Source organism: Eucalyptus grandis, chromosome 2 (assembly GCF_016545825.1).
Source record: "Eucalyptus grandis isolate ANBG69807.140 chromosome 2, ASM1654582v1, whole genome shotgun sequence".
In the NCBI taxonomy this organism is placed as follows: Eukaryota; Viridiplantae; Streptophyta; class Magnoliopsida; order Myrtales; family Myrtaceae; genus Eucalyptus; species Eucalyptus grandis.
The window spans coordinates 8,885,221-8,908,228 of record NC_052613.1 but is presented as its reverse complement, the minus strand read 5'-3'; the positions used below and the strand labels follow the sequence as shown (position 1 = coordinate 8,908,228).

The following is a 23,008-nucleotide window of genomic DNA, read 5'->3' as shown; positions in this document are numbered from 1 at the left end:
CCACCATCCCCCCAACGCCAATTCCCACTTCCATCCCTCTGGATGCATGTACGACTGCCTTTCGATTATTGTTCACTCTCTCTCCTCTCTCTGACTTTCCGGTCCCGCACACGTCCCTTAAATAAAATAGGTACAATGGACAAAGTTCACCCGTGCTTCTAAATTGCAACAAGCAGATTACTTTCTTGCCATTTCTCGTAACTCGCTTGTTTTTGGCAGGTGCCTTGCCCCCATTGTACCAAAAAAGAAACCCTACCCACCCCTCTCTCTCTCTCTCTCTCTCTCTCTCTCCCTCTCTCTCTCTCTCTCTCTCTGAGCCCTCCTCCGGTGCGCCCCACAAGTCATCAAAGTCTAGCTAAGGAGGTAGAGGTGGTGGTGATGGGAGAGCTGATAATCTCTTCCTCTTCATCTTCTTCCCTGGTGTTCAAGCCCATGTCTCCCACGGCGACTCCCCCTCCCAGCCTCGGCCTCACCCTCCAGCAGAGGCTTCAGCTAGTGGTGCAGAGCCAGCCCCAGTGGTGGGCTTACGCCATCTTCTGGCAACTCCTCAACCACGACGATGGCCGCCTCCTCCTCGCCTGGGGCGATGGCCACTTCCAAGGCTCCGCCAAACTCACTCTCGCCTCCCGTTCTGACTGCGGGAAGCTCTTCCAAGCCCTGCCTCACGACCCCAGCAACAGTCGCCCGGATGCTGCTGCCGATGTCCCCGCCCCCACCGGAGACGTGACTGATGCCGAGTGGTTCTACGTCATGTCCTTGACCCGCTCTTTCTCGGCTGGAGACGGTATTCCTGGGAAGGCCCTGGGCACGGGATCCTTGGTCTGGCTGACTGGCGCTCGTGACCTTGGGTCGTACGAGTGCGACCGAACCAAGGAAGCCGAGCTCCATGGCATCCGCACCCTGGTCTGCATCCCAACTGGCCATGGAGTCCTTGAATTAGGGTCCTGCGATGTCATCCCTGAAAACTGGGGCCTTGTTCAACGAGCCAAGTCTCTTTTCGGCTCCGATCTGCTCCTTCCCAAGCACCCACCACCACCGTTCCAGCTCCACCAGGACCCTTGCGACATTTCTTTCTTTGACATTGGAATAATTGCGGGCCTTCAAGAGAGTGATTTTGCTTCTCACGATGACTACGAAAAGAAGGTCAAGAAGAAGGAGCCGCTGGTGGAAGGAGCTGGTGGGAAGCCAGAGGCCCCGTTCGGTTCCTGCAGCTACCTGGTGGAGTCGGAGCACTCCGATTCTGGTAGTCCTTTCATGGCAGTGGTGATGACCGAGAAGAGGACCCCCAAGAAGAGAGGGAGGAAGCCAGGCCTAGGCCTCGACCCACCACTGAACCACGTGGAAGCCGAACGGCAGCGCCGGGAGAAGCTGAACCACCGCTTCTACGCGCTGCGAGCAGTGGTCCCGAACGTGTCCAAGATGGACAAGTCGTCCCTGCTCTCCGACGCAGTGTCCTACATCAACGAGCTCAAGTCCAAGATCAGCGATCTGGAGTCCCAGATGCAGAGAGAGTCCAAGAAGTTCAAACAGGAGGTCACCGACGCAACCGACAACCTGAGCTCCACCTCCTCCGTCGACCATAGTAGCCCATCCGGATGCGGCGGTTCTTTGCTCGAAGTGGAGGTTAAGATTGTAGGGTGCGATGCCATGATAAGGGTCCAGTCACAGAATGCGAACTACATGTCGGCGAGGCTGATGGCGGCGATGCGGGACCTGGAGCTCCACATACACCACGCCAGCCTGTCGGCGGTGAACGACCTCTTGCTCCAAGACGTGGTGGTTAGGGTTCCGGAGGGGCTCAAGGGGGAGGCAGATCTCAGAGCTGCGCTTCTTCGGGCACTAGAACAATGACGGCCGGAGAAATTGCGGGTGTAGAGAGAGAGAGAGAGTACGTACTGCCTCTCGGTGTGGTTTCCCCAAGAGAACCCTGTTCAGTTAATCGTTGTGACTATCGCGTGGTATTTCAAATATGCCGGGTAATGGGTGTGTACTTAATTTGATGTACGTGGCTGTAGTTGGATAGGAGACAAAACCATGCGTGCTTAATGTTATCTATAACTAGTGACTCTTACTTGAACCGCGGGAACATATTCAATCCCAGAACATATTCATTTATCCACTAGTCGCAAGTAAATCCACTCGCTATTAATCCAATTCAACGAAATATAATGAGCTTATTCATCAGTCATAACGCACATAAATAATGAGGTTTCATCCTAATTCATGGTTGACGTCATTTTTTGCAGTATAAACCATACTTCAGTACAAACAAGCAAATGACTTAGTTCTTCATCTTCACTGATTAGTAACTTGCTCGAAGACTAAAGAGAACCGGCATCTGGCAACATTCACAAGTATAAACCTATAAAACCTATCTCGATGTTAATTCTTTCCATCTCTAATGAAACCATTTAATTTTACTTGCAATTATGGGGTCTTCCATCTTTGATTACTATGTTCGTGTATACTCAGATTTTTTCAAATTCAAGACATCTGCAAAATCACTCTCTGGGTTTTGATTATAATCCAGGTAAGAATAATATCATGCGCCTAGCAGACATTGTTCTAATCAGGAGAACATAAACACCACTTCTCCGGAAGGTAGATTACACCATTCTAGAGATCTAAAGTCTGTAAATTCATGATACAAGGCATTTTTTTCATCCTTAATTAATAATAAGGCTAGAAAGACAGAGCGATCAATACTTAGGGAGGCAGAAGGGGGCAATGCGAGACAAAGGAAGTTAAGCGAGATGGAGAGAACACGACGTCATTTGGCATGGTTTCGTCAAATGGCGGAGGTAACGGACGAGGTAGATTTGGACACGGCGACATGGTTTGTTGGACGGCAAAGGCGAGAACATGGAGGGAAAAAAAATCCCAAGGTCAAAAGAAAACCCTACAATTACAAATCGACGTCCAAAAAAGAAAAAAAAAATAAAAATACACACACAATGTTTGAGAAAATCTAAGAAAATCAGTACCTAGAAGGAGGCGGAGGTAGAGTGGTTCATCGGGCGGCAACGGAGAGGCCGAGAGCGAGTCGAGAGAGAGACGAGTGGATGCGGATGCAGAGGTGGTGGACGAGGCAGATGTGGAAGCAGTGGCGACAGCATGGTTCGTCAGATGGCAGGCTTCATCGTACGTTAGAGAAAGAGCAGCGCAACGAAGGGGTGAGCGAACGAGAGAGAGTCGATAGAGAAAGGTGAAAGTAGAGAGAGAGTCGAATTTTTTTTCTCCAGAAGTATAATCCTAGCATGGGCACTGGCCGACACGTGTCACCCAATGAATGGACTATGATTATGACACGCTGTAATCCAAGCTACGGCTAATATTTTCTCCTTAAGATGGTCGGCGTTCATGTTAGTAATTTCCAATAAACATTGGCCAAATAGACCCAATTGGTAGAACATGAAATCATTTAAAATTCAATAGGTAAAATTTTAATAAGTTTAGGACTTTTTTTTTGACAATTTACCTTGCCAATGAGTATGTCGTGAAACGTGTCATGAGCGAATAATCAAATAATCAAGCACGATAATAATCATTCTATTTCTATTCCAAAATTATTATTTTTTATTTCAAAAACAAGTTTAAAATATAAATCCGTTTAGTAACGCAACTTCATTTTCTAATTTTAGAACAAATTTTTAGCCCATAAATACATTTAAAACAGAAATGAGAAGTAAAAATATCTATTTCTTTTCCACTTTACTCTCTCACTCGAAGGACTCTCCTCCCTAAACCTAAGATTAGCTCAATGCCTCCCTCACTCAAAAGACTCTCCTCCATAACCCTAACCTCATTCGACACCTCCCCTAGATCGGCACCTTACTCATCTTGACGCCATTGTCGACTCTCACTTCATAAGGCCCTCATCGATGTCGACTCCATCCTCCTCACTAGCATTGACTCCTCCTCATACTAGCCTCTTTTGTGACAACCAAGGTATGTCACACACTACATGTGTCCTTTCCATTTAAATCTGATACTTACAAATATGCACGTGGAAGCACTACAAAATAAATCACAATATATCATACTGGAAAGTCGCAGGAGGTTAATGCATATATATGCTTCTTCTTTATACAAATGCTAGTACTTATCATCAAAATATATAGACTAGGAACCTATGGGCTATAGGTCCACTAGTTCTATTGCTCCTATATTATATCATAAGCGAGCCATCATCCAATTTAGGGGTTGATGGTCTCAGGCATCACCTCGTCCTTTCCACCGTCATATCGCAAAGGGACCATCCTAGACACTAAAAAATAAAGGGTAAGCTAAAGCTTAGTAAATGAAATCCTTAGGTCTAAGGTAGGAGATCGTCGTAATACTCAACCTGGCACCAAATCAAACAACATGACTTCAAGAAAATACTAAATAATCATGCATAAGCAAGTTTATGATATGCCAATAACAAGCCATTAACCATAATCACATGGGCCCACTAGTTCTATTGCTCCTGTATTATATCATAAGCAAGCTGTCATCCAACTTAGGGGGTGATGATCTCAGGCATCACCTCGTCCTTTCCATTGTCATATCGCAAAGGGACCATCCTAGACACTAAAAAATACGGGGTAAGCCGAAGCTTAGTAAATGAAATCGTTAGGTCTAAGGTAGGAGATCGTCGTAATACTCAACCTGACACCAAATCAAACAACAAGACTTCAAGATAATACTATAATCATGCATAAGCAAGTTTGCGATATGCCAATAACGCAAGTCCACCCCTCCCCCCCCTCCAATAAGCAATCATATGACATAAGATTTTATGATGCACTAGTACCACCTATTAGTTTAGCACCATACAAAAGAATACACACACATATATATACATATATGTAGGCAAATTCATACTAATCATGAATTTCACTATCGCGCACACACAAATGAATTCATACATGTCATTGGAGCTCATTACCACACATACAAGTAGAATCATACTTGTCATGTACTTCACCATTACACACATAAGTGAATTCATACATATCACTGGCCATGACCTTCTCGATTTATGAGGCATCTTAGCTAATAAGGCATCATCACCATTGTCTCATGAGGAGAGAATCATACATACCCTTGGCCATGTCTCACCCCATTCATCATGGATGTCATCTACATCAATTGGGATAGACACACCACTGTACATCCGCATGATGATGATCAACATACCATGACTATAAGAGCCATGTCATACCTTGACTATACAAGCAAGTCATACCATAATCACAAGGGCCATGTCATAATAGAATTTGATATTATATCAACCTTGTAGAGAACCATCATATATAGTAGAACATCTGGCTGATTCTGGAGTCTTATCCTCAAACTCATACAAGGAAATTTGCTTGAAGGCGAATAGACTGTGGCCAAGGTCTTACTCATGTAGTATCATTCACGAGCAATTCATCATAACATAATTGCCACGATCATTACGATATTTGGTCATTTTCATGCATTTCAACATAATCTAATGGAAATCAATTGATCAAAACATCGGCATGTAAAAACTCATCAATTCAAGCCAAAAGAATACAACGATTCAACACTCAATCATTGAAACTTGCATACCCTTAACATCAAAGTTCAAACTAAAATTTACAACCATAAACCAAGTCAAGAGCGCTAAGTGGATCAAGTGCCTAGGGTTTTCACTTACCTCAAATAGGGTGCCATGAAAATCAAAGCTTTAATCACCTTGTAAGCTCTTGAAACATGAAATTTTGAAACTTTGACAATACAAGAATATAACCTTTCATTTCACTCAAAAGATCGAAATATGAACATAAAAGAGGAAAGCGAATGAAGATCTCTCTCTCTCTCTCTCTCTCTCTCTCTCTCTAGAATTCTCCCTTTTACAAGCTTGAAGACATAAGAAGGTCTTTTTATAGGCCAAAGGAAATGAATCTAACAAACCAAATTTAAAAGTAATGATTACTTTGGGTTAAAATCATTATATTTAAGAGTAGTATGTGTTCCAATAGAAATGCTTTGAGTGGCCCCAAGTAGATAGCTAAGATGCAGCTGGCTTCATAAGATTAGCAGAGAAAGATATTTTAGTTGAAATGAGAGATGGCTTCTTTTTGGCCAAGTAAAAGGAATGAGTCATTAAGGCATTAATGTGTGATATTGTCATGAATGATGTAATGCATGATATCATGGGTTGTCTAATTCAATAAAATATTTGGTGGAAAATGAAATGATGTGTTCAAGATATAAAAGCTACAAATGGTGAAATTATATGGCTTCACTTATTGATAAGGCCAAAGAAGATTAAGTAATAATGATCTTCAGCTAAAATCATGAGGTCTAAAGGTAGAAAGAATACGTGTTCCAATAAATGAGCTTCAAGTGGCCCCTCAGAGCACAAATGACCTAATAAGATTTTGCCACAAGAGGATATTTTGATGGAGATGAAGACAAGCTCCTCTTCTTTGGCCAATGCATCTGTTTAAAAATTTTGGTAGAGAAAAGAAAAGGGGCATGCCAATCAAATAGATATAAAGATTTAGGGAAATTAAAATTCATTCTGAATATTGGTGAGTTTAAAAATATTTGAATCTATTAAATTCATCAATGAAAGATATCAAAATTAGAAAATTTTCAATTCAATAAATTTGAAACTCGAATATCATAATATATGAAATTCAGGGCATATCAATCCCTTTCTATAACTTATATAACTATAATGGTCACGGAAAATCATGCTAAATACTATTGTCCAACGTAGAAAATTCAAGATGTCAAATCTTTCAAGCCTACCTCGCCTCCTCTTGGTCGACGATGATGACCCTCTTCAATCTCTCTCTCTCTCTCTCTCTCTCAACCCCCCTTTATTCAAAAGTTGAGTTGCGGGTTATTTTGCGACATTCCAAGCTTTGTCACCATCCTAAGTTCATTTGCTTCTTATTTATGCACATGCAGAAAGCGCGTAAACATACAAACAAACCCCGACACAAATCACATGGGAACGTGAGATACAAATACCACTAACATACTTCATATATTACATAATTAGTGATCATTACAAGCTTATTTCACATACACAAAAGGGGCTTAGGGTATCCATGTCTTTGATATGGCGGGTACTAACCAAAATTGGAAATCCTTGTACTACTACTTGGCTAATAGATATGAGCTTAGTCCAAACACTCGGATGGATCCTCATTATCACTAAGATTCTGATTTGGGTATCCAGACTGAGGTCACTACCAACTCATAGGTCCAATCACTTTCCGGGATCGGGGAAAATAGTGACTTGTTCAGTTATTCTCATGGGACGACCAAGATTCCCAGGGGGAGTCGCCATTTGCGCACTTGAAAATGGTTATACAATAACCGGTGAGATAATATCTCAGCAAGTTCTACCCTCTAAGACCCAATTAAGAAGCTAATACACTTTAGAGGCTGCCAAAATACAACACGAGTTAGAGGACTTACCTTGGCCTTAGTTCCTTCCTATAGATCAATATATATCAGAGGTACATGAAACACATCAATTCATGGCATCAGATCAAATCATTGATCAATCGACCTAGTCGATTACATATCACCACGACTTTCTCCTGGTCGGTACATTCAATACTATCTACAAAGTCCGACCTTAGTCTAGGACTACTCACTCAAAGCTGATAATAGATAATATAACTTGCCCAAAGTTGATAATATAGTATATTGTATATGTGCTTACCTAAAACTGATAGATTAGGGCCCCCAGGCCATCGAAGTATACTATATATGTTCACCCAAAGCTGATAGTACATACTCACCCAAAGCTGATAATATATGCTCACCTAAAGTTGAAACTATGGTATACTATTTATATGTTTGCCCAAAGCTAATAATTTAGGGCCCTCAGGCCAAGATAGTATACCATTTTCATTATATAACAATTCATCATTTTTATCACACCTAATAAAAATAGTCATGTGTGGGTACACGATCAGCCTTAGCCAGAATATAGTAATTTCTTCTTCCACAATTTTCACCATTTTATATGGTCCAAAAATATTTTTGGCATTGTAAACCGACGCTCGATTAATTTCCAATCAATTACTGAAATAATTAATTTATGAATAAAATCCTAAAAATACAATTAAATCGTTTCAACACAATTTAAAGCGCAATTAAATAAATGGACTGCACCACCATAATCAGCATAAAGTTCCAGTCGTCGACTGTCCTAGCCTAATTTCTGGAAAATAAATAAATAAATAAATAATTATGAAAATTATTAAATAATTGCATTAAATCCAATTTAGGCCCGTAATGCCAAATTGGACGCCAAAATGGACCCGAAAAATTTCCAAGATTCACTCAATAAATAATAGAGTGTGTCTACTTACTAAATACACTAACCATTCTCCTAACATACATCAGTAAGTCTCTAATTTAATTATTCTAATCTAATCTATCCATCTAATTGCACTTAATTAAATCTAAACAACATCTAAGCATCATTAGTCGACTAAGTAAGGATTAGTGAGCAAAACTCACTTGTTTGGCTAGCAGGTTAGTGCAAATTGACGGGAACGTCGTGGGGAACAACTTCCTTCAAAATGGGTCCGCCAAACGGGACCGGGACGGGCTTGAAAACGGGCCATTAAAACCACAAACCCTTGCTGATTTTGTCACTGATCAAGGCTGAATGGGCTACCATGGGGGTTGATTTGAGCATAGCTCGGGCTAGGTTCGGCGGTTGCGGGTCGAAGTATGGGTTGAGGTCAAAATGGCCGTGAACCGAGCCAAGTTATGGCCGTTGGGCTTGCTGGAATGGGTTGCTGTTTTAGGCTTCGAAGCTAGGCCAAAGCAAACGAATGGTGGGGTAGCTCCATGTTCGTTGGGCACGGTTGGTGAATCGGTGGGAAGACGCACGTGAAGCAACAGCAACTGAAGACAAAAATGGTGGGGGCTCGGCAAGTTGGTGGGGCGTCCGTGGGGCAACAGACATGCGAGGGAAATGGGCAGCAAAAGCACAAAAGAAGATAAGACTTCCTCAGTCTTGATAGGGGGGACAACAAACGGAGCAGAAGCCAAATGAGACAGGGGAGGGAGCTCATCCACGCAGCCAAGAGAGAGAGAGAGAGAGAGAGAGAGAGAGAGAGTACCTAATTATTGGATAAGTGAAAGTTTGGTCAAACAGAAAAAGTGAGGTTGAATTTTGCAAATGGGACCGTCGGTGGGGGCAACAAATTGAGAGAGAGAGGGGGAAAAGGAAGAGAAAAAGTGCGGCTGAGAGGGAGGGGATGTGTGCGTGCATGGGAAAAAAAGAAAAAACGTGGAGAGAAAAGTAAAAAGGAAGAAATAATATGCAGCCAAGGGAGGGTCTACGTGAAGGGGCAAGAGACCAAGGGAAGAAACAAGAAAAAAGATTAAAACAAAAATATAATCTTGATTAACTTCAAAAGACCTTGCCAATTGGTCATCCTAGGGCCAATTTCCTCGTCAATTGCGCAATTTGAAGTCTAAACAAAGACCAAGATAAGATGGCCTCTTTATCTCACAAATTTCTCTCAAATCCAAATTTTATTTCATTTTTCTCGGAATCCGATTTTTCGAACAAACTTCTTTGATTGGGGTCCGATTTGATGTAGAAAAAGCCCACGAAAATTCTATCACCCATTTACTCACACGAAATACCAAAATTCTCTTGAAATTGACTAATTCGAATTTCCGTTCATTTTCCAAATTGTCCGATTTGATTTTTCATATAAATCCCAAACCCACCGGAAATTCCTCAAAATGTGAGTCGATGTTCCTAGAATGACCTATGACACGAAAGAAATTTCAATTTCTGAAATCGAATTCAAATTTGCGATTACTTTCGATAAGACGCACTTTTAGTGTGACCTTGCCTATCGGATAATTTTTAGGAATTTTTGGTGCAATTGACCCGTGATCGATTTTTTTTCGAACCACACGTACCTCTTCGACACATTGGCGACTCTCGGTGGTTACGAAAATCTCAAGATTTCAAATATGGATACAAGGTACCTAAAATGATAGAAAATCGGTTTAGTGCCGATCGACGAGAATTTTGCAGTTTATTGGAATCACCCGAGTTTAACTACACACCTCAATCGAATCAACTTATCTCCGGTCTCTAATCGATTTCAAATTGTGCCGTAATGACTCTTGCAGATTAGCACGGTTAAAAAGTTGATTCCTGGTCGAATTTTCAATTCTATTGCATTAAAATCCCTTAACGGCTTTCAATATCTCATGAGTGGCCATCTCAGAAGAAAACACTATAGTCGCATTGACGAAAGGCCTGACTTATCCAATCAAAATCAGAACCTGAAAATCAGGATGTCACAACTCTTCCCATTTTATAAAAATTTCGTCCATCCCTCTATGGTCGATTAAATAGCGACGTCTCAGGATGCATTGCCGACCCATTCATTTTAAATACATATGTGAAAACAGATAAATAATCCCCAGAAAATAATTCAATGAAATAGAAAAACAGAGCCACATTTCCTTGAAAACCACAACACACCTTTTCACATATTAAGATAATTTATATACATTACTTTCCATTATTTACAAGGTCTACCAAAGGGTCAATTCCTAAAACTGGTTGTCCTATTCAAATCCGATCGCTAAACCTTTGGAGTCCACGGGATCTGGGCAAGACGACGGGTCCTCCACATCACTATCAGGAAGGCCTACTAAACTCTCCTCCTGGGCAACATCAATCACCTTGGCAGGGATATTAAAACCCCTAAGGGGACCTAATCTAAGACCATAGGGAGTGGTATGGAACTAGACTCTGAACTGATCAGGTACCTCCTGGTGTGGGACTTCCTCAATCCAGACTGAGGTCACTACCAACTCATGGTTCAATCATTTATGAGATCGGGGAAAACAGTAATTTGTTCGGTTATTCTCACGGGACGACCAAGATTCCTAGGGGGAGTTGCTATTTGCGCACCTGAAAATAGTTATACAATAACCAGTGAAACAATGTTTCAGCAAGTTCTACCCCCTAAGACTCGATTAGGAAGCTAATACACTCTAGAGGCTGTCAAAGCATAACATGAGTCAAATGACTTACCTTGACCTCAGTTCATTTCTGCATGTCAGTATATATCAAAGGTATAGGAAACACATCAATTCATAGCATTAGATCAAATCATTTATCAATCGGCCTAGTCGATTACATGTCACCACGACCTTCCCCTGATCGGTACATTCAATACTATCTATAAAGTCCGACCTTAGTCTAGGACTGCTCACCCAAAGCTGATAATAGATAGTATAGCTTACCCAAAGTTGATAATATAGTATATTGTATATGTGCTCACCCAAAATTGATAGATTAAGGCTCCCAGGCCATCAGAGTATACATGCTCACCAAAAACTGATAATACATGCTCACCCAAAGCTAAAACTATGGTATACTATTTATATGCTCGCCTAAAGCTGATAATTTAGGGCCCCCAGGCCAAGATAGTATACCATTTTCATCATATAACAATTCATCATTTTTATCACACCCGATGAAAATAACCGTGTGTGAATACATGGTCGGCCTTAGCCAAAATATGATAATTTTCACTTCCACAATTTTCACCATTTTATATGGTCCACCAAAATATTTTTGGCGTTGCAAACCAACGCTCAGTTAATTTCTAATCAATTACTAAAATAATTAATTTAGGAATAAAATCCTAAAAATACAATTAAATTGTTTCAACACAATTTAAAGCTCAATTAAATAAATGGACTGAACCACCATAATCAGCATAAAATTCTAGTCGTCGATTGTCCCAGCCTAATTTCAGGAAAATAAATAAATAAATAAATAATTACATAAATTATTAAATAATTGCAATAAATCCAATTTAGGCCCATAATGCTTAATTAGATGCCAAAAAGATTAGGAAAATTTCTGAGATTTGCTCAATAAATAATAGAGTGTGTCTACTTGCTAAATACACTAACAATTTCTCTAACATGCGTCGGTAAGTCTCTAATTTAATTATTCTAATATAATTTATCCAATAATTGCACTTAATTAAGTATAAACAACCCCTAAGCATCATTAGCCGACTAAGTGAGGATTAATGATCAAAACTCACTTGTTTGGCTAGCGGGTCGGTGCAAATTGACGGGAACGTTGCGGGGAACAACTTCCTTCAAAGCGGGTCTGCCAAACGAGATTGGGATGGGCTTGAAAACGAGCCACTAAACCCACTAACCCTTGCCGATTTTGTTGTTGATCAAGGCTGAACGAGCTGCCACGAGGGCTGATTTGAGCACGGCTCAGGCTAGGTTTGGCGGTCGCGGGTCAAAGTACGGGCCGAGGCCGAAATGGCCATGAACCGGGCCAAGTTGTGGCCGTCGGGCTTGCTGGAACGAGTTGCTATTTTGGGCTTCGAAGCTGGGCCAAAGTGAACGAATGGTGGGGCAGCTTTGCGTTTGTTGGGCGCTGCTGGTGAATCGGTGGGAAGCTGCACATGAAGCAACAACAACTGAAGACAAAAATGGTGGGGGCTCGACAAGTTGGTGGTGTGTCCATGGGGCAGTAAACATGCGAGGAAGATGGGCAGCAAAAGCACAAAAGAAGAAAAGAAGAAAAGACTTCCTTGGTCTTGATAGGGGGGATAACGAATGGAGCAGAAGCTGAATGAGACAGGGGAGGGAGCTCATCCACACAGCCGAGAGAGAGAGAGAGAGAGAGAGAGAGAGAGAGAGAGAAGTACTTAATTATTGGATAAGTGAAAGTTTGGTCAAACAGAAAAAGTGAGGTTGAATTTTACAAATGGGACCGTCAGTGGGGGCAACAAATCGAGAGAGAGAGAGAGAGAGAGAGAGAGAGAGGGGGAAAACAAAGAGAAACGTGCGGCCGAGAGGAAGGGGATGTGTGCGTGTGTGGGAAAAAAAGAAAAACGTGGAGAGAGAAGTAAAAAGGAAGAAATAATATGCAGACAAGGGAGGGTCTACGTGAAGGGGCAAGAGACCAAGGGAAAGAAGGAAGAAAAAGATTAAAACAAAAATATAATCTTGATTAACTTCAAAACACCTTGCCAATTGGTCATCCTAGGGCCAATTTCCTCGCCAATTGCGCAATTTGAAGTCTAAACGAAGACCAAGATAAGACGGCCTCTTTATCTCACAAATTTCTCTCAAATCCAAATTCTATTTCATTTTTCTCGAAATCCGATTTTTCAAACAAACTTCTCTGATTGGGGTCCAATTTGATGCGGAAAAAGCCCACAAAAATTCCCATCACCCATTCATTCACACCAAATACCAAAATTCTCTTGAAATTGACCAATCCGAATTTCCATTCATTTTTCGAATTGCCCGATTTGATTTTTCATATAAATCCAGAACCCACTAGAAATTCCTCAAAATGTGAGTCGATATTCCTAGAATGACTCATGACACGACTGAAGTTTTAATTTCTGAAATCGAATTCAAATTCGTAGTTACTTTCGATCAGACGCGTTTTTAGTGTGACTTTACCTACCGGGTAACTTTTAGGAATTTTTGGTGCAATTGACCCGTGATCGATTTTCTTCGAGCCACACGTACCTCTTCGACACATTGGTGACTCTCGGTGGTCGTGAAAATCTTGAGATTTCAAATATGGACACAAGGTACCTAAAATAATAGAAAAGCGGTCTAGTGTCGATCGATGAGAATTTTGCAGTTTATTGGAATCGCCCACGTTTAACTACACACCTCAGTCGAGTCAACCTATCTCCGGTCTCTGATCGATTTCAAATTATGCCGTAATAACCATTGCAGACTAGCACGATCGAAAAGTCGATTCCTAGTCAAATTTTCAAGTCTATTGTATTAAAATTCTTTAACGGCTTCACCTGATAAGTCGGTTATCTCATGAGTGGCTATCTTAGAAAAACACTATAATCATTTTGACAAGAGGCCAAACTTATCCAATGAAATTTGAAGCTGAAAATTGATATGTCACATCCTTAGCCACGAATAACATGTGTGGCGCCTGGCGAGTGAAATTCACCAAGCCAACTTTCATTCAATAGTTCGGCAAATAGCTTTCTTATATGAGGTTGTACTACACCTAACTTAGCTTGGACATTTAATTCATCGAGCAAGACATTATATCACTTTAGGCTCGATAACTAGTTTCGGCTCGCCATGGCCTCATTGGAAAAGTGGCATTAACTCTCAATCAGTTTGTGCACGGGAGGCCAACCTCGTTGTTAGAACTCCTAAGTAATATAATATTTCTATCTTAGGACTCCTAGCATGGATTGTTCCCATGCCACTCCCACAAAAGCAGTTGTATTCATTCCCTCTGCATTACTTACCCTTCACTTGATAACCCAAGCTTCACTCGTAAGTGTCACGAGTACGAGAGAATCATTAACCGTGACACATGCATACATCTCGATCTAATCTTGGCAACACTTTCAAAAATGTTTTCTTTAGGATCAGCTAATTTGATAAAATTAACATATTATAGTTTATTGCGGTTTTGTCCTCTAATCCATTGAAATGTTAATAGTTAAAGTAGTTTCAATCATAAACTTTTTCAAAATTTATCAATTAAGTCGATCCGACCAATTATGACCGGAAATTTTGTTGACGTGGACTCTGACTGTCCTACATGACATGGATGGTGCTAACATTGACAATTTTTAACAATATTTTATTATTTTTTAGATACTCCGTTTTCTGTACGTCCTTAACAAATAATACTATATTACTTCTTTCATTTGATATCAAGTTTACCTATGTCCTCTTGCACTGAAGGAGAAATCACTCATTTCTCTTTCCATATTTTTCCAGCAGAGATTTTGCACTTCAACTGACAATCTCCGCAGGAATTTAGTTTAAAGCTCTGTTCCTTTAGCTCTAGCCATCACATTGTGGCGGAAGTAAGTCGTTTACCACTCTTTTTTTTTTTTACTTGAATGGGATCTTGTGTTTTAACCTTTCACTTATAGAAGAATGAAGGATGCAATGCCATTGTTTCTTAAGTACCACCGAAGTCACTTGAGGGTACTTCTGAAGTTCTGGCTACTGCTGGTGTAGATGTGTAGATGCATAGAGTTTCTGTCTTATCAACCACACTGCATACGACCTTTTGTATTCATGAACTGTGTTGTTTATCTCATCTGCCTGTGTGGTTGGGCAGCATCTGCATGCAAGGCTTATTTGTGCGCACCCATATGCATCCACCGTATGTGTGGGTTTAGGTCTTTGAATTACCCATGATCTATCTGATATTAAGTCTTTTGGGTTCTAATGTTCTGTGCCATAATATGCAACTTCTGATGAATGAATGATACTGACATGGACTGCTACTGCTTAATAAAAATGGCATAACTGTGGGTTTGATTGAGCACCGTTGCTGATTAACATGCTATGGGAAAAAAGTGGTGCTCACATTCACCTATGCTGGACAAAGGCATTGAAGTTTTAGTTATGTAATTTAATTTTTTCCCTTATTGATATATAAACATTCATGAATATAAGACCTTGCTCAAGGATTGAGCATTTTTATCAGAGGTGCCGGACTATTGTCATGCGCTGATGTATCATTGTTATGAAGCAGATTATGACGAAAACATGTGAGATCAACGCCTAGGCTTAGAGTTCAATAAATTCGTTATTACAGTTGTTAAAATATTGGAGTAGATGGTACCAACTTCTTTTCTGTCAAAAGCTGAGCGACTTTGCATTGCCTCGATCGTCTGCATGTGTATTTTATATTTAGATGTGAATCCTCTTTGCAGGCTCCAGCTGAGCGAAGAGAGGTCTTTCGCAATGAGCTGCAGCGGGTGGGAACTGCGGCTGGTTAGGTATTACGTGAACTTGGGAATAAGGTAAAGAAGATGGAAAAATTAGGGCCTGTAGACATACTCTTCGAAGTGCACGAGGCTGCAGAAGAGTTGCGGAACAAAGTTGACCGGAAGTCATACATTTTAGTCAACTCAGAGAGCTGGGAAATCGGAAACGAGCAAAAAACTGGGCAGAGCCTCAAGAATAAGGTTTTACAGCATAAGTCACTTAGTGAAACCGTACTACATCTCAGGCCGTTTTCTGCACCAAGAAGTCTGGATGCCGAGAAGCCAAACACAGGGTTGAAACCCCCAGTTCCTGTAGTTATTCCCGCAGATGGTGCGAGGACCAAACAGATATCATGGCCTGCGGGAATCTCGCTGAGAACTGATCCTGTTGTTGAAGAATCAAAAACATATGAAAGCGCAAGTACTTTGTCTCTGGCAACTTTCACGTCGCTCCTCATTGAGTTTGTTGCAAGGTCACAAAATCTTGCGGACGCTTTTGAAGATTTAAGTGAAAAGGCAAATTTCAAGGAACTGGTTGAGCCATCGGCAGTAGCAGGGCCTGTAGGGACATTCGGAGGCATCATCGATTGCGGAAAAAGGTTTTCACTTTTGAAGCAACAGTGAGGGCGAGGTACATCGATTATTGAAGTAACACAGTTTGCCACAAATCCATTACGAGGACATCTTTTCCAGAACAACACCACCCTGATGTTATCTATCTGTCAACGCTGGTCAAACATTGCAATTTGACATCGAATGAAGTTCGGGTTAGGACCATCCATTTGTAATTCGGAATCATGTACTCTGTCTGAGTCGAAAGCAATAAGACCCTAACAAAGCACTTCCTCGAAATGAAGGGAAAATGATAAGAGAGGGAAACTAACGGAATCTCAACATTTATATTCGATTGTGATAGGGAAAAGTGTTGATAATTGGATGTTGCATGCGGCAGCAGGGAAGGATGAACCTCTGAGCAGCTTCCAGAGCCAAAATGAAGATAGAAATCTGGTAATTGCGAGATCAAGTACAGGTATTGGTTTACATTCACAGCACCCCCGAGAAGGTAATTTCCGTGCTTGGCTTGTCTGTCATCGATCTCAGAGGTTGAGATTGAACTGTTGCGGAAGCCTTTCGGCATCAAAATGGAGCGCTGGTGTTTGATGGCAGTTTATCTGAGTTAACGAAGCCAGGGTACTCGGAAGAAAGTTAGTCGCCACTGGACTAGAGAAACGATCCCTGCTGGACCCAAATTTAATACGAAAATGCAAGAAACGATACACGAATTGGAAACTTATCACAATGGCGAATGTCCATCAAGATGTTGAAATATACTCAATTACCTTATGAATTCCATTTTCGCTATTGTCTTGCTACCAGAACAGGCCGAGCAACATTGTAGTTCTTATTTCCTTGTATTCAGGTGTACTGCTTCTCATTCACATCGGTGCGGGATACATCATAACAGAACTTATAAGTCGCAGATAGGCTTAATCGGAACTAAGGCAAAATACAGAAAAGAAAACAGAAGCTAGGTAATTGCTACCCTAACTGACAGGTAGAAAGGCAGCCTTTTGGGGGATCTAAACAAGCAGGCGATAGGTCGGCACTGCTAACAAGTGATTAGCTCTTGGAACTGATAAGCCAAACCTTTCGCTCATGTCAATATCACTCGGCACCATGTCCTCGGGTAATTCCCACTTGAAGCAATGCACTAATTGAGCCAGAACAAGCTTCACTTGTAGCAGGCCTAACTGAATTCCAGGGCATCCCCTACGTCCTGAACCGAAAGGAAGCAGCTCAAAATGATGCCCCTTCACGTCTATTCCATTGTCAACAAATCTCTCGGGTACAAACTTTTCAGTGTTTTCTGACCACACACTAGGATCTCGCCCGATCGCCCATATGTTCACGATGATTCTGGATTTCTTTGGTATGAAGCATTCGTTTATGACGGCATCCTCCATGGATTCTCGCGGAACTAGTAATGGCACAACTGGATGGAGTCTCATGCTTTCCTTCACCACCATGTCCAGATAATTTAGCTTCGGTAGATCCGACTCCTCAACCATTCTAGTCAAGCCAACGATGGTTTCTAGCTCTTCTTGAAGGTGCGCCATCGTCTGTGGATTCCTCATGAGTTCAGAAAATGCCCAGTCGATGGAGGTCGATGCTGTCTCGAAGGAACCCGAGATCATGTCCAGTATTATGGCTTTTATATTCGTTCGATCGATGATATACTTTTCTTCGCGAGGGCCTATGGGTTGGTTCATCATCGAAAGCAATATGTCGATGAAATCCTGCTGATGTTCGCTGTCATAATGAGCAGTGTCTTGCACATGGTCGTCGATAATCTTCTCTAGGAGTTTGTCAACCGACCTTCTGACTGCCTTGAACTGCCGAGACGACCCCTAAGAAAAACAATCTTCATCAGTGCCTCGCTCAAGCTTGCCACAGAAGATAGACCAGAAAGACGGTGGATTGTTAGTTGCGGAAGATGACTGTTCCAATATCGATTAGAAGTTCGTCGTGTTGAATTTCCCTCTTAACGTATCCCCAGAACGTGTCAGCACACTGCAACTGTCCATATTCTGATAGCAATGTTCGTTTTTTGTCGATTATGTTCGTCGAACGCGCGAGCAGACATACGTGAACCACATGCGAAATTATTGTATTTGAAGGATGTACTACGAGAAGACATGGAAAATCAACGAGTTTGCTGATGCAGGGAGACGTATGATCCGTGCTAGTATGGCTTTAACACAGTAAATATAGATAGAGAGTTGGAATGCGAAAATCGCATGAATAGCACTGCACGTACCTGAAGATCAAGTGGCCTGAGAAAAGGCACGTAATCGGCCAAGTTGAAGACTCCGGCGACTCTCGCGTTCTCCTGAATGATCCCCTTCAGATCGTGCTCGCCGTCCGTACTCCTCCCCAGTATCATCCTACAAGCCATGTCCTCCATCGCACGCTCCACCTGCGCGCTCAAGTCCACCGCCTCATGCGCTGCTGCGGACTCCCTCAGCGAGGCCACCAGCGAGGCCACCTCCTCCCTCCTCATGCCCTCGAAGCTCCGGACCCTGGCCGCGCTCAGCAGGTGCGTGGTGCACAGTTTCCGCACGCTCCTCCAGTACGGGCCATACTCGGTGAAGACGAGGCCCTTGGTGGTGTAGAATTCCAGCTCCGCCTCCGGGATCCTGGGCCTGCTCGCAAAGATGGCGTCATGGGTGCCGAGGAACAGCCCGGCAGCCTCCGGAGAGGAGACAACGACGGCCGGGACAAGGCCTAGGCGGAGGGACATGATCGGCCCATACCGGGCCGAGAGGCTGCAGAGACTGCGGTGGGGGAGGTCGCCCAGCAAGTAGAGGTTGCCGATGATGGGGAGCGGAGGCGGGCCGGGTGGGAGCCTCCGGCGGCTCCGGTCGCTCGAGAGGAGGAGGCGGCGGGCGGCGAAGGAGAGGAGGGCTGTGAAGAGGAGAGACAGGAGGATGGCAAGAGGTGAAAAGTCCATGCTTCCTGTGGTCTCGTGAATGAGTGAGGGAGGGTGACTGAGGGTCATATCATTTATAACTGGACAAATGCGAGAAACTGTGCATGAATTTTTCACGCGTTCCAACTTTTTCCCGAGGTACACGAGTGCAACATGTCATCGATACTGTGATCCCATTTTTCAAGGATATGATTTTAAAATAAAAACTTATACTTTGATATTGATCTACTTTTCTCTATTAAGTGATGGTTATTTTATATATATTATTTTTTCTCTAATGAAAGACAATTTAATAAGGACGATCGTTCATTTTCTCAAGGGCAACATAAGGTTAAATACAATTAGTACGTGAAGGGATTGGGTTAATAGAATGCGCTCATAATCACCGTCAAGTTGTCGTTGAATCTTTGCGGATTCCGTTTCACAAACTTGAACAATGACTTTGAGGTCAAATTTATTTTTGGTCACATCTAGTGGCACACTCAACGACGGGACGAACGTGGAACATGCCCAAGACAGGGACAATTGCAGAAGCCGGATCGCTAGAAGTAGATAAACGGGAATTAATTCTAACTCCCACATGATGAAAAAAATGGACCCGAACCTAGGTGATCTATCCATGATCAGGATGAAGCTTGGGTGAAATTAAGTGGAGGTCCGAGCTTACGGTTTCACTTCCCGATGGGGGTTCTTTTCACCTTTCCCTGGTCATCCAGGAGTATTTAGCCTTGTAAGGTGGTCCTTGCTGATTCACCCAACCAAAGGGCCACTACGGTACCAATCAAGTATTAATTAATTATATATTATTAATTATAGAAATTAAAATATTCATCAATTCAAATTCGCTGAAAAACAAGACATCTACGGACACGTTGACCTGGCACGCGAGGCGGAGGCCAGCCGCAAGCGAACGGCGTTTTTTTCTAGGATGGGTTGCTCTGCAAGAACGCGACCAAAGACAAAATGCATCGCCAGGGCTTCGAAAGTTCTGAATGTGGTTACACATTTGCGTGAATCACAAGTATTGTTTTTCCCTCTGAATTTGGGAAAACCAACACAAATAATTTCCAAACTTTAGCTTAATATATAATATGATTCTTCAATTTTTAATTTATTCGATGTGATCCTTAAAATTTAGCTCGATGTGTAATGTTATTCACTGATTTTCAATTTGTTTAATATAGTTCTTGAACTTTAGATATGTGTTTAATATAGTTCCCGAGCTGAATTAATTGAAGGATAACACTGAACATGTTCATATAATTTATGGATTAACTTAAATATGTACAAAAAATCTATAAAACACATATTGAAAGTTTAAGGATGATATTGCATATCGAAATAAAGTTCAAGAGGTCATACTGAACAAATTAAAAGTTCATGGATCACATTGCACGTTAACTATTTGATATTATTATCTTTTAAATTTAAGCATTTGGATTGGGCATTTTATGAGTTAGGCTCTTTCTCAGATTATTTCGCGCGTGTGGCCCAATGATTTCTCCAATTTCATTTGTTGTTTTTCATCCGATTTGCAGGTGAGAGAGGTGTTAAAAATGTCATAAATCATTTTCTAAAGAGTTTATGGACTTAATACACTGGATCTCACTCTACATATAACAAAGTTTTTTCTATAGGACATTCTATAGATCTTATAACAATACTTGATGCATTGCTCATTTCGGTTATTTTCCATTAAAAAAAAAATAAAAGATGACACGACATCATCATTGCAGTATAATTGCTACATAAAATAACTTAATACAGAAATATATTATGACCATATACTTCAAATTATCTTGTCATCAGTTTAACTCAGATACCACAATAACTTTCATCTTCGAAAGAAAGGAACCAAAAAAAAAAAAAGATTTTAATTTGGTAGACATGCATGCATCTCTCTTTAATTTTGGCAACACTTTCAAAAAAAAATTTCTCCAATATTAGCCAATCCGATAAAATTGGCATATCACAGTTTATTATGGGTTTGTCTTTTAAACCGTTGAAATGTTAATAGTTAAAGTAGGAAAATGGTGTCACGCCAATTTAATCTTAATTTTTTCAATTTTTATCCACTAAGTCATATACTTTTTATAATTTTGTTAAATGAGTTCATTTGGCCTATTCTAACTGGAAATTATAGACGTAGACACCAATTGTCTTACATAACACAATGGCATGCATGAATAATTTTCAATAATATTTTAACATTTTTTTGATTTTTTTTTTTGTTTTTTCTTTCTTTTTTTTTTTTTTTTTCCCCTTGGCCAATCACCATTGGTCCTTGTTGATGGTTGGTGACCTAGGCAAGGGCTCCCCTCACTGGCCTTGAGCAAGGGATGCTTGGGCTTGGGCCAGCGAGGGTCACCTTTGCTTGGGCAAGTGAGGGCAATCGAGGGCGACCCTCACCCTCACCTGAGGTCAATGGAGGTCGGTGAATATCAATGAAGCTTGGTGGTGGCCAGCAGAGGGAAAAAGGGGAAAAAGGAGGAGAGAAGAAAGGAAAAAAAAAAAATAGCAATTTTTAAAAAATATAAAATTATTATTAAAAATTATTTATATTAATATTGGTAGTTACATAGGACAACCGGCATTCTTGTAAATTAGCCTAATGGATTCAATTAATAGAGTGTGAAAGGTTTAAAATTTAATTAGCAAACGTCTAATAAATTGAAGACTTATTAGATAATTTAGCTTTACCAATGAGTATGTCATGAAACATGTCACTAGTGGACATTTAGTATTTGGTTTCAACAAAGTGTCAAATAAGAAGATGATATGGTGGAGATGGTCGATCGACAAGAAAATTAATTAAAATATCATTCATTTCAAATAAGAAAATTATAATATGTCTTTTCACATCGCCTCAAAGTTTCCCGATGAAAATCTTTCCCATAAGTAGGTTCAACAATTCATTGAGATTGTTAATTATCCGAGGGATTTTGTTCCAAAAATCACAAATTGGGGTATGAAATCCTAACGCAAATTCCATGTCACTTAGCTTAATGTTAGCAACCCTGCATATATCATTAGGGGCCGCCCTCACCCCACAATTGTAATTTTGGGGCTCAGTACCCTACTTTGCATTAGAGCCTAGAGTCCAGTAATAGCTCTTGGCTGATATCTTTTTTCTTTTTTGGTTGTGTGAGAGTGGGCATAAATCCTAATACAAATTTAACATCACTCAGTTTAACATTAATAACTCTACATATACTCTCGGGGTTGCCCTCACCCCCACCGCCCCTAGCTTAACGTTAGCAACTCTACATATTTCCTCGAGGCACCCCCACACCACATGTTTTGCGGTTGAGAACCTTACTAAGATATATTTTTTTGATTTTATTGATAAATGAAATTGAAAAATCAAATCCCAATCACTTTTTAATTGATGCAAGTACTACGCAGAAGTCTGTGAAAATCCCATGATAATGAACATGACCGGTATCGATATAAATTTCTGACAAATCACGTCATTCGAACACAAAAAAAATCAAGAAATTCACTAATAAGTCAGAAAGCAAATATTGAAATTTTTATGATCGATCGAGGGGGCCAATCTAACGTCTCGACAGAGTTTTAATCGACGGTCTTTTGTGATTCGACGGTCACCGATCCTCGAAAATCCAATCACCTTGTTTGAAAGACATAAAATGAAAACACCATATCCAAAAATAAAAATAAAAATGGCAGCACAAGAGAACAAGTCCGAAACACGACAAAAAAA

At 41.1% G+C, this 23,008-nt stretch overlaps 2 protein-coding genes across 2 annotated transcripts; one reads left to right on the top strand and one right to left on the bottom strand.

Annotated features, from left to right (window-relative positions):
• The first annotated feature begins 180 nt into the window (after positions 1 to 180).
• LOC104421594 (transcription factor MYC2) lies at positions 181 to 2,068 on the top strand. The gene has a single exon (XM_010033603.3). It carries the CDS (start codon positions 379 to 381, stop codon positions 1,849 to 1,851), a length of 1,473 nt encoding a protein of 490 aa, XP_010031905.2. The 5' UTR covers positions 181 to 378; the 3' UTR covers positions 1,852 to 2,068.
• Positions 2,069 to 17,085: 15,017 nt separating this feature from the next.
• Positions 17,086 to 19,315, bottom strand: LOC104434401 (cytochrome P450 CYP736A12). Its single transcript, XM_010047339.3, has 2 exons — positions 18,613 to 19,315; positions 17,086 to 18,202 (listed from the first exon to the last, which is right to left on the bottom strand). Exons 1-2 carry the CDS (start codon positions 19,303 to 19,305, stop codon positions 17,375 to 17,377), a joined length of 1,521 nt encoding a protein of 506 aa, XP_010045641.2. The 5' UTR covers positions 19,306 to 19,315; the 3' UTR covers positions 17,086 to 17,374.
• Positions 19,316 to 23,008: the final 3,693 nt, after the last annotated feature.

What these genes read in the sequence shown, in the direction of transcription:
- LOC104421594 (XM_010033603.3), top strand. Translation starts at nt 379, where the DNA reads ATGGGAGAGCTGATAATCTCTTCCTCTTCATCTTCTTCCCTGGTGTTC.
- LOC104434401 (XM_010047339.3), bottom strand. Translation starts at nt 19,305, where the DNA reads ATGGACTTTTCACCTCTTGCCATCCTCCTGTCTCTCCTCTTCACAGCC. An exon ending in TCAGGCCACTTGATCTTCAG is followed by an intron (nt 18,203 to 18,612) that starts GTACGTGCAGTG and finishes TGTTTTTCTTAG; the next exon opens with GGGTCGTCTCGGCAGTTCAA.